The following is a 12,499-nucleotide window of genomic DNA, read 5'->3' on the forward strand; positions in this document are numbered from 1 at the left end:
AGCATTAACATCTCACCTTGATGTGCTACTAGTCAACACAGCTCAAATCCTTCAATCGATCTGATGAGATTAACAATGAGTGGGGGTCACCGTCTGGGCCATTTCCAGATATTCAACTTTGGTCCATCTGGTATTATAAACAATCAGTTTTGTGATTCTTTTCAAATTGACTTTATTTACAGCTCAGCAATTAGCACGCAGCACATCCCTAGTCCGTGTAACATCATGACCTCTTTGTGAGTTTCCAACTCGTTTTTTCTTTTTTATTTCATGAAATTCTTTAAACTCTTATACTGTCCGGCCCAATTGAGAATAGATTTTCCTCCATGCGGCCCCTGAGCTAAAATGAGCTTGACACTCCTGATATATAGTGTTCAAGATCATGCTTTTGCATCTGCCAGTTTCATATTGACTGTAAACATGAAACCATTATGAGATGATGTGGTGCATTTTTTCCGGCATTACCACAGACTAGATGGGACAACCATAATGAGGTGCAAACTTCCCCCCAAAAAATCATAGTTTTTAGCACACCATCTAACTTTTTCGACTTTCTAGCCAGCATCCTGCGGCCGCAAGTCGCACATGCCGAAATACACCGCTGAGAATCTGGACAGATTTTTGACACGTAAGACCCAGACATGTTAATTGACTGAGTGAGTCAACAAAAGTCGACACTAGCCAGGAGCTGACATTTAATGTAACTGTAGTTTGACCTTTTAATTACAGTCATTTGATGAAGAGATTAAGCGAAAGTATTTTTTTTATTGTTTTTTTTTTTTTATTATTATTGGTTACACCTAGCTCATGAGTTTTTTTTAGAGAGGTGCCAAATACCTTTGCTAATGGATGCTGAGCCTCTCGAAAGAATGATAGATCTAGCCAATTTCCGTACCAGGTCAACAAACTGTTAACGTGTAGAGTATAAATACGTGTGACCATCCAGTCAGTGCTCAGCCATCATCAGAGAGAGAGAGAGAGAAAAAGCAGCATTTTTCCTGGTGAGTATACAATTAAATGATTGTTTCATTTCTTACTAATTTTGTATGCTAGATGTTGGTTAAAACATTTTTTTATTGTAATACAATGTCTGTTATCTGTTTGAACTAAAACTGTTTTGACCAAAAATTTAGTTTGAGCTTCATACATTTTTGAGAAACTCAGCTCATTTGGATGGAAGATTTTGAGTTCAATTAGAAATGTTTCCTTCTAGAATAAATAGTAAATAACGAGATCTCACCAAAAGTGAAAAAGTCCAAATTAAAGGATTCAGTCAGGGTGGATGGTCTCAAATATAGAAGACAGAAAGTCTGCACAATTCATATCCTATAGTGACAATTTTGCAGTATTGAGCAACATTTTCTGAGTACTGATTACTGTAAATAGGTAAACAAATCTGTGTCTTTTCTTTTTACTTTTCCAGTTGTTCCAGATCCTCTTTGGACGCTCATCAAATCTTTAGGCTTCTAACAAAAGTAAGAAAAGAGCCCAATTGTAACTATGTTCTACAATATACAGTATCAAAATTATATCACCATGTATTTCATTGTTTCTGAACACCATCCCTTTGGAACTTTGTCTGAGATCTTTATTATTATTTGTTTTCAACATTTTATGTATTTTTTTTTTTTGCCAGCAGTCACGAGTATAATTATTATATTTAAATTAAATCCCACAGCCTACCTTGTAAAAATTGACTTTTTTTTTCCTTTACAGGAACAACATGCAGATGCTAATTCTTCTTGCAGGTAATTTGCAAATAAGAAAGCATAATGTCAGTGGTTTTTCCAAATCTGATGAAAAATGCCAATTTGCAGGTGTCTGTCTAATCACCGCTCAGTTGGGTAAGATTGTGTCTTGCCAAGTATTATGGATCCAATGATCAAGTTTGTAAAATCCAAATGTACCATAATAATGATTACCCTTTTAATTAAACACAAAGTGGTTTCTCTCAATGTTTCAGGCTCTGCTCAAAACGTCGTGTGTCACTATTTAAGCACTTCGGACCAAAATGTTGGAAACAGAAAATTTGAAATTTCAGATGTCGACACAACCCTCTGTACTCAGCTGATCTACAGCTTCGTCACCATGAAACCAGATTATACAATTTTAGCAAAGGCGGAAGACATTGTAAAAATTCCCATCTTCACTGCTCTAAGGTCAAGAAATTGAGTAGTTGCATTTTTGTTGACTAACTCATGTTACGAATGTCAATAATAACTCATGAAACCTTTTTGCTCCAACAGTAGCCCACAACTGAAAACCATTTTGGAGGTCAACTTGATGGTTAAAAGAGCGATGTAAGTTAAGATGTGCGATACTCACTATATTGCTTTACTTGAATGACTCAATTCACCTTGCAACATCAGACAGTTTAAAAATATTAATACATTTCGAATGTAAGTTAAGATGTGTAGTAATTGTGATATACTACTGGATACTGGAAAAGAGCATGATGATGGCTGTTTCCCTACCTAATTCATATATATATATATATATATATATATATATATATATATATATATATATATATATATATATATATATATATATATATATATATATATATATATATATATACTGTATATGTATATATGTGTGTGTGTATGTGTGTGTGTGTGTATGTATGTATGTATGTGTGTACATTGACTGACTCAATAATTGCAAGGCATTGAGACAAGCTGCCCACTGTGTCTGCCTGCATTCAATGTAATGTCTGATTTGCCAATATTGTTAATGAGTACTTGTTTTTCCTCATGTTCAAGAGTCCAAGACATGATGGCCTCACCCTCAAACAGGAACACTTTCATTCTGTCTACAATTACTTCTTTGAGACAGCATAATTTTGATGGAATAAACATCCTATGGGTGAATGAAAAAAGCCAACCAGTGGCTAAAACTGATTTTACTTCCTTCATCCAGGTATGATCGAAAATAAGATACTCCCATCTACTGCGGGAATTGTCAAAGGCATGTCAACTTCACAAAGCCTCTCTCTCTCGTACAGGAATTCAGAGCTGAAATTGAGGCAGAGGCTCTTACATCTGGACAAGAAAAGCTACTGCTCACAGCTAGTGTCGCTGCTGATATCGCAGCCATTGAAAGGAGTTATGAGGTCCAAACCATTGGCAGGTAATGCCGCGCTTCAAAACAATTTCCAGAATGTGCTCTTTCATTTTTACTATGCACTAACCCCTCTGTGTTTTATCAGTGATGTAGACTACTTGTATGTGATGACATCAGATATTGACAAATACTTTGCGCGAGCGACACCATCTTTCAGCACTCCAAGTGGCTCATACAACAAGGCCGTGAGTAACAATGCTATTTATGCTATAGCTGTCTATGATTCGTGCACCATGTCTGTTCTAACTTTTTTCCAATACTGTATACTTCAGATCATCGCATTGAAATACTGGGAGAACGCAGGAGCCCCAGCTGGTAAGCTTTACATGGGGATTGGAGTATTTGGACAGGTTTTTACGTTTGACCCTGAGGGCAAAGTTGAACCGGAACAAAGCAGCTTGGCTACTTTGCCAGCAGGCTACTGGGCTCGTTATGAGGTAAAATATGAAGCAGTGAATCAGCAGCAGCTTCCATTACAACTGGTGGAAATACTGCATCATTCAAATATGGCTCTTCCCGTCAGGTGTGCTCTTCTCTGCAAGGCCCTCCTCCGGCAGATATTCGATTTTCCTTTGACAACCAAGCCGACATTGATGCAAAGGTAGACAAACTCTGCCAAATGTGGTGTATGTATGCAGTTTGTTTACCTGAATATATGCATAATATATTTTTTTTTTTGGGGTGGGGGGGGTCCTACAGGTCAGTTTCATAACCAATAACAACTATGCGGGAGCCTTTGTCGCGTCTCTGGATCTGGATGACTTCACCGGAAACTCTTGCACTGACCCAAGTGATCTGAATGGACCGTTTGCTGTCACCAAACGTGTGCATGAGCAATTAACCGCTATTTGATGTAACATAACTTCATCAATAGAGTTTATGGCATCATTTGTTTAACTTACCAAGGTGTATGGTTTCATGAAATTAAAATGTTGATTTTCTCATTAAACAGAATATACACACATTTTGGTTGCTGTGTGGTGAGTAGTTAGTATAATTGGGATCATAATGTTGGCAGCTATATTATGAAATACGCTTTTTCTGAATTTATAACATTGGGATTATTCCTTCATAGTGGGACTGGCAAAATCAGTTTCCCCATTCCTCATGCAGTTGTTTTCGATGAAAATCATAAAAGATTTGCGTGGCTACGTGTCGATGGAGACCATCACGAAAGCTGTATACACCAGAATCCATATCATTGTTTTGGAATCAGGTGATTGTGTGAAACAAAAATAAATAAAACGTGTCTTTGACCACAGTGTGTTAATATATTTTGGAAGATAACTATACTTACAGTATTTACTGTGTCTTATTGCATAAGTCAAAGGGAATATACATACAACATTTGAGCTCAATCACTTCTGGAGCGTGAATTGCAGAGGCACTCACCACACAGTCTTCCACGTTATGAATGCGAAAATACCAATTCATTATCTATGTAGAACTAGATCTCCTGAAGTGGTTGCCAGCCAATTGCAGGGCACACTGGGACGAACAACCCAATCACACCTAAGGACAATTCAGCATGTCCAATACACCTGCCATGCATGCTTTTGGAACGTAGGAGAAATCTGGAGTGGCAGTTATTTCAGACTCAAATGAAATTTACGTGGTGAGCTAATTAAGTGTTACAGTCGATTGTTGACATGTTTTTTGTTTCCCAACTGCAGAGTCGTCACAAGCCACATAGAAAGCAAAACAAATATCTCTGCAAGAAATTGTAAACATAGGGAAAATCTGAAAAGCATAAAAAAAAAAAAATTGAGTGCCGCGAGTGGGGCTTTAGTGGAAGAATAAATGTTGCACACGGCGACGTGTTATCCACTACACTACTCACTGCTACGATATGTTGACTCGTTCCTGGAAAGCAACTTGACAGGGTCGCAACTGTCTTGTTTTCAATTTAAACTCAAACCTTACACTTCTCCATTCTCATTTTCTGTGCTAAATTCAATGAAGACCACTACAAAAATGCATACATACAAAAGAATGATTTAACAAAAAAATGCACGTGTGAATACCAAGCCCTATTGCAATCGGCTCCCTTTCCACAGTTGATTTCTTAACTTATCTTACTAGAAGCAATAAAAGCAAAATATTAATAAACTATGGAGAACCGAAAGTGGCAAAACTAAATAAGTGTTTACGTATATTTAAGTGCCATTAGTTAAATAAATCTGGGATTATATATATATATATATATATATATATATATATATATATATATATATATATATATATATATATATATATATATATATATATATATATATATATATATATATATATATAATGTATACTGTAGATTGCGCCACGGATCGCCAACTTTATGCAGGATTTGAAAAATGCAGCCATCCACCATGGTCAAGTTGAAGTTCAAAAAGCATCGGGAGGAAAAAGAACACGGGAAAGATTTTGTTCTTTACTGATTGATGGGATGAAGCCAAAGGTGGATGCTTTTCCTTGTCTGTACAATTGACATTGCTTCATCGGCTTCACTGTGAACGGGACCCTTTGTTACAGTCGCACTTTGGAGACCAGAGAAGCACTTTTTAAGGCTTACATATGCACTTCATTGCTTGCAATGAAGTTTTATCCAAGCAAACTTTCCACAAACTGAATTTGTTGTTTTTTCCAGGAAGTTTAGAAAACTTTCGTTTTTAAATTGCGCGAGTTGATAATCCCGCGCATGCGCAGTTTGACTTCCCAAGACATGTAGGATGCGACACAGCGCGTGGGACCGAAGACGCACGCAGTGGGCGCAGGTGTGAGGCGGCCTTGCGGAAGCGCACCACAGTGAGTGTACCCTCAGCATGTACTGTACAGGTGTATCAAGTTCAATGTCTGACTTTTGTCTGACAAAACACACAACAGTTCTCAAACTTACACACCCACTTTTTGGTGTGTTGAGTAAACCTAACCCACTTAAGCAGTATCTGATCATACACACCCAACAATTAGAGGTAGTTAAGCAATCTCTGCCTTGAAAATCAGAAGTGCCGCGATAAGCCATGTAAAACAGCTATATGGATCCAGGTCCTTGAGATGAAGTTTGCCTAGAGCGATGGCTGGCTGGCTCATATCAATGGAAAGCATAGTTGCTTTAACGCTATAATGACATGTTCTCTTGTCAACTTTAACCCTCTAACTTGTCTCTATCAGTTAGTCCCCAGTGACCCCATGGAGCATGCTTACTGCAATTTACCTAGAATAGACTAAAGTTAGGTTTATTTATCGCCAAAAGTACACAAGGGGGGGGGGGGGGGGGGGGGGGGCCCTGATTTTTAAGAAAGGTAAGTAGGAAGGTGAAATGAGGCCCCTCTTTCCAAGTCCCACCAAGAATCAGATCAAATCACAATTTGAGGGATATTACTTCAACTGCAGACCAGCAACTAACTTATAGATTGCAGTGCATGGTACCGAACACCCTGATAAGGGCTCTTCGGTCCCTGTACCGATGATGTCAGAGTTTGGTATTGCATTGGGAGTAAGTCGAATTTGTTTCCAGTGAAGGTTGGAATACGCCAAGGCTACCAATTCTATTAATTGCCTGATTAATTGAACATGATATCCAGGACCCAGCATGAGCGTTTAGGAAGACCGGTTTGGGTTTGGTCTCACCATTGCAAGACTGCTTTTTGAAGGTGATGTGGTGCTGTTGGCTTCTCAAGGCCGTGACCTCCAACTCTCATAGGAGCGGTTCGCAGCGGAATGTGAAGCGGCTGAGATGAAGATCAGCACCACCGAATCTCTGTGGTCCTCAGTTAGAAAAGGGTGGTGTGCCCTCTCATGGGGTGGGATGAGGTCCTGCCACAAGTGGAGGAGTTGAAGTATCTGTGGGTCTTATTCATGGGGAGGACGGAGAGAAATGCGGACGCTGTATCGATCCGTCGTGGTGAAGAAGAAGCTGAGCCCAAAGGCGAAGCTTTCGATTTACCGGTCAATCTACGTTCTTTCCCTCACACAAGGTCGCTAGCTGTGGGCCGTGACCGAAAGAACGTGATACAAGTGGCCAAAATGGGTTTCCTTGGCATGGTGTTGAGGCTCACCCTCAGATATAGGGTGAGAAGCTTGGTCCTCCAGGAGTGGCTCAGCTAACGTTAGCAGCGAGGCTACATTTGTGTTATTATGGTTAACATACTGTAACTTTAACGAAGGTTTTTGTATGCTTCATCTTGATACACGTTGACCAGAACTATTTTAAGGCTATTATGAATAGCAAAATTAGCATTAGCATACCTTGTCATTGTTGCTAGTTGCGACAGAGATCTTGCTAACAAGGTTTCCAAATGCAGGTGAATCCACTACACAAATCTCTTAAGCTCTTGAGGTGAAAGTGACATGACCGAGTGAAAGAATTTTGTTTTATCCCCAACTGTTGAATGTTGAAAGCTATTAGGTGTAAGGGTTCAAGTACGTTTGACCACTTTTGTTTTGCACCTTGAAAATTCCAAGCTAGCTGATGAGCATCACTTGCCGCTCCTCTTTTCTTTTACGAATCCAGTAACTGACAATGAGCCTGTGCAACTGTTGTCTAAGGTGTCAATTACAATAATTAAAAAAATGAACATAAGGTCGTAATTTTAAGATTAAGGCCGCACCACACCCACCTCATGATTTTCTTTGAAACTGTGCCAAATAATTTTGGTCCTGGAAGCGGAGGCTCTTGAAAGAATGATATATCCTGTCAATTATCATACCTCATTTACACAATGTAAACTACTCAGTACAATATAAAATAAGCGGGACCATTGAGTGATTGATCAATCGTCACAGAGAAACACTCAAAGCAGTGCTGTTGGTAAGTATACAAAAACATTTTTGCATACAATATTTCATCTCAACACAGAAATATTATGAAATGAAAGAGATTGTCATCAATAATGTTCTTTCTTCTCTTTTTGTGAACATTCCAGATGCTCTTTGGACACTAACTAAATCTTTGGAGACACAAAAAAGAAAGAAATATTTCATATTGTAAGTGTATTCTATTTCATACAGTGTATTACAAATTGTCCCTCAACACGTTTGTTTTTATTGGTCCTAAGCCACCTTTATTTGGGTTAGATTTCACATTTTGACATTTTCCTGCTTATTTGCCAACACTTACAAACATCATTATGAGACAATGTTTGCGACACATAGCCAACCTCATGTATATTGTCCTAACTTTTTTTTTTACTTTTGACTTTGTAGCAACAACATGCAGATGCTAATTCTACTTGCGGGTAAGTTGTAAAAACGAAACACAATTTACAAGGTTGATTCTTGATGGTTTGAACACTTCTGATGAAAAATGCCAACTGCGCAGGTGCCTGTCTAATCACCGCCCAGTTGGGTAAGTTTGTGTCTTGCAATAGTTTATAGATCCAGTGAGCAAGTTTCTAAGATCTAGAGCTACCATAATAATGATTACCCTTTTAACTTAACACAAGGTGGTTTCTTTTCAGCCTCTTGTCAACACGTCGTGTGTCACTATTTAAGCACTTCGGACCAAAATGTTGGAAACAGAAAATTTGAAATCTCAGATATCAATGCAACCCTGTGTACCCACCTCATCTACAGCTTCGTCACCATTAAATCTGATTATGACATTTCCTCTAAGTTGGATGACACCATGAAATTTCCCACCTTCACTGCGCTAAGGTCGGACATGAAGTTGTTGCATTTTTGTTGAATAAATGTTTTTTTTTTTTTTTCCAGGATGTCAATAATAAATAATTACAAACCTTTTTGCTCCAACAGTAGCCCACAACTGAAAACAATTTTGGAGGTCAACTTGATGGTTAAAAGAGCATTGTAAGTTATGATGTGTAATAATCATTATATTGCTATACTTGAATGACCTACTGTGATTCACCCTGCAACATCAGCCAGTTTAGAAAAAGAATAATAAAATGACTGAATTCATAACTGCAAGAAAGCTGCCTGCTGTGTCTGCCTGCATTCAACGTAATGTCTTATTTGTCAGTATTGTCAATGAGTACTTGTTTTTCCTCATGTTCAAGAGTCCAAGACCTGATGGCCTCACCCTCAAACAGGAACACTTTCATTCTGTCTGCAATTAGTTACTTGAGACAGCATCATTTTGATGGAATAAACATCCTATGGGTGAATCAAAAAAGTCAACAGGTGGCCAAAACTGATTTCACTTCGCTTATCCAGGTATGATTTAAAAAAAATCTGATATTCCCATAAGCCACAGGCATCATGAGTCAAAAAAAAAACCCTCTCTCACCATGCATGTCAACTTCACAAAGCCTCTCTCTCTCGTACAGGAATTCAGAGCCGAAATTGAGGCTGAGGCTCTTACATCTGGACAAGAAAAGCTGCTGCTCACAGCTAGTGTCGCTGCTGATATCGCAGCCATTGAAAGGAGTTATGAGGTCCAAACCATTGGCAGGTAATGCCGCGCTTCAAAACAATTTCCAGAATGTGCTCTTTCATTTTTTGCAATGCAGTAACCCCTCTGTGTTTTTTCAGTGATGTCGACCTCTTGAATGTGATGACATCAGACATTGACAAATACTTTGCGCAAGCGACACCATCTTTAAGCACTCCAACTGGTTCATACAACAAGGCCGTGAGTAACAATGCTATGTACTGTGTAGCTCTCTGTGCTTCATGTTTTAATGACTTGTGAGCCATATCTGTTACAACTATTTTCCATATACTTTAGGTCATCGCAATGAAATACTGGGAGAACGCAGGAGCACCAGCTGATAAGCTTAACATGGGAATTGGAGTATTTGGACAGGTTTTTACTTTGGACTCAGAAGGCAAAGCCGAACTGGTGCAAAGCAGCTCAAGTCACTTGCCAGCAGGTTTCTGGGCCCGTTATGAGGTAAAATATGAAGCAATGGGTCAGCAGCAGCTTCCATTATAACCGGTGAAAATACTGCATCATTAAAATATGGCTCTTCCTTTCAGGTGTGTTCTTCTCTGCAAGGCCCCACTCCAGCAGATATCTGGTTTTCCTTTGACAACCAAGCTGATATAGATGCAAAGGTAGACAAACTCAGATATATATATATATATATATATATATATATATATATATATATATATATATATATATATATATATATATATATATATATATATATATATATATATATATATATATATATATGCACTAACATTATATATATATAACATAACATTACTATTATTTTATTCCCTTGGTTAAACAGGTCAGTTTCATTAATATGAACGACTATGCAGGAGCCTTTGTTGCGTCTCTGAATCTGGATGACTTCCATGGAAGCTCTTGCACTGACCCGAGTGATCTGCATGGACCCTTTGCCGTCATCGCACGCGTGCATGTCCAGTTTAACACTACCAATATGACGAAGTAATACAGCATTCCAAAATAATTTTTGGAATCACTTTTTTTGATTGATTTCATTCGAGTAAATCTGTAGACGTCCTCGTCAAGCAGAATACCAAAGCATTTTGGTGTATGTTTGGTGAGCAGCGTTTAACATAATTACATTTTATAAAAACAGTTGTGTGTTTATTTGTGGAATCATAACTTTAACGTGGCAGTAATCATAGACTGTTTCTTTCAATGATGTAGTTTTCAATTACATACATTTTTAATGGGCGACTGTCAATTGACACCCTGAAGATAGCTGTACATGTCGTACTGCATGTCATTGTTGTTTTGTTTTGCTAATCTGGTGATTGTGAGACACAAAATTCAATAAAATATATCTGAATTAGGTGTGTTTATGAAAGTATAAAAAAATAATGTCAGAGTCCTCTGCTGAAGAGCACAAAATTTCGTGAAGAATATTATCATCATCAGACTTGAAGAAAAAAAAAAAGGTATTCACTAAAAATTACTGCTTGAAGGACAATTCGGTAGATTTGCGGTTCTGATGTCTATCTACCATATCTGCCTGTAAGATTTTAGGTTTAGATTTGGAATCAGAGTCCTTGCCTTAAGTCTTTGTGTCGAGTTTTTTTCCTCTAATTCTATCGGGGCGTCCCATGTATACTTACCTTAAGAAAAACAGGCGTGAAAAGTGACGCACGAAGTAGCAAGAGAACACTGTAAACCAACAACTATTAATGATCAATTATGTACGTATTCACTATTTAATCACCAAATTGACAACATTGCACAAAGCAACTTTTATAATATGCCTTCATCCCTAATCATTTTCAATAAACAGCCTTCTGAAATGTTGATATCAAAACTCAAAATTGCGTTTAAAAATCTGGCACCCAATTGCTTAAATGATACTCTTAAAATTGCACAAATATGCTTAAAATTGAGCTCAGGTGCATCCTTTTGAACTCACTGGAAACAAATTTGTACTTCAGCAATGCAGACCCAACTTTCACATTGTTGGTACTGGGACCGATCTGTTGATATCAGAGGTTCGGTAGCCTGTGCTCCCAAAAGACCCTCCACAGAATTCCCTAAAGGACTTGGTCGAATGCCTTCTCCAAAACCAGAAAACCCACGCACCCTCGACCGACCCTCCTCTCCAACACCCCCGAATAGACCTGACTTGGGAAGCTGAGGAGTGTGATCCCTCTATAGTTGGAACACACCTTCCAGTCCCCCTTCTCCAAAAAAGGAGACCACCACCCGGTCTGCCAATCCACAAGCACTGTCCCCCATATCAACACATCAGGACAATGTTAAAATCTTTGGGAACTCCGGGTGGATCTATACCCCCCAGGGGCCTTGCCGACATGGAGTTTTTTGACCCCCTCAGTGATTTCAGCCTTAGAGATAGGAGAACCAACCTCGGAGTTTACGCACTCTGCTTCCCAAGAGGATGACGAGCGGTTGCAATTGTGTAGTTGAAACTCTTTCTGATGGAGGACTTTGCTGGACTTTCCCAGTAGACCCTCATAATAAGGTTTGGGTTTGCTAGTTGGGACCGGAATCTTACCCTACTATTTGAGCCAACACACAACCAGGTGGCGACCAATTGTCTACCCCGCTTTTCTCTTCACCCAAGTGTCCAAAACATGTGGCCCCAAATCCAAGGACACAACCACAAATTTGATCATTAAATTGTGGCCTGGTGCCAAGTGCGCACATGGACACCCTTATTCCCCGTTCAGATGGGGTGCGTCATTCGTGCCCTCGGGTTCAGATCGAGAGGGGCATTCCTCCCAATCACGCCCCTCCGTGTCTCACTGTCGTTACCCGCGTGAGCATTGTGGTCCCCCAGCAGAACGAGAGAGTCCCAAGAGACTGTGCTCTCCCGCACACCCTCTAAGGACTCCTAATAGTGTGGATACTATTGTTTGGTGCAAAGGCACAAACAGTCAGGACCTGTCCCCCCCACCCAAAGGCAGAGGAAGGAAGGCTATTGATTGTTATTAAGTAAAGAATCAAAGTACT

At 39.1% G+C, this 12,499-nt stretch overlaps 2 protein-coding genes across 2 annotated transcripts; both read left to right on the plus strand.

Annotated features, from left to right (window-relative positions):
* Window positions 1–803: 803 nt before the first annotated feature.
* Window positions 804–4,385, plus strand: LOC148427983 (acidic mammalian chitinase-like). The gene is made up of 12 exons (XM_088408267.1): window positions 804–1,001; window positions 1,424–1,475; window positions 1,717–1,748; window positions 1,818–1,844; window positions 1,964–2,159; window positions 2,247–2,300; window positions 2,766–2,922; window positions 3,008–3,132; window positions 3,212–3,311; window positions 3,399–3,563; window positions 3,650–3,727; window positions 3,826–4,385. The coding sequence occupies exons 3-12, from the start codon at window positions 1,724–1,726 to the stop codon at window positions 3,976–3,978; spliced, it is 1,080 nt and encodes a 359-aa protein (XP_088264393.1). The 5' UTR covers window positions 804–1,001; window positions 1,424–1,475; window positions 1,717–1,723; the 3' UTR covers window positions 3,979–4,385.
* Window positions 4,386–5,840: 1,455 nt separating this feature from the next.
* LOC148427984 (acidic mammalian chitinase-like) lies at window positions 5,841–10,487 on the plus strand. Its single transcript, XM_088436024.1, has 12 exons — window positions 5,841–5,925; window positions 8,046–8,106; window positions 8,326–8,357; window positions 8,441–8,467; window positions 8,580–8,775; window positions 8,875–8,928; window positions 9,138–9,294; window positions 9,408–9,532; window positions 9,613–9,712; window positions 9,809–9,973; window positions 10,060–10,137; window positions 10,323–10,487. The coding sequence occupies exons 3-12, from the start codon at window positions 8,333–8,335 to the stop codon at window positions 10,485–10,487; spliced, it is 1,092 nt and encodes a 363-aa protein (XP_088292150.1). The 5' UTR covers window positions 5,841–5,925; window positions 8,046–8,106; window positions 8,326–8,332.
* Window positions 10,488–12,499: the final 2,012 nt, after the last annotated feature.

The sequence above is a fragment of the Hippichthys cyanospilos genome, chromosome 2, assembly GCF_059441005.1.
Source record: "Hippichthys cyanospilos isolate Australia breed blue-spotted pipefish chromosome 2, RoL_Hcya_1.0, whole genome shotgun sequence".
In the NCBI taxonomy this organism is placed as follows: domain Eukaryota; kingdom Metazoa; phylum Chordata; class Actinopteri; order Syngnathiformes; family Syngnathidae; genus Hippichthys; species Hippichthys cyanospilos.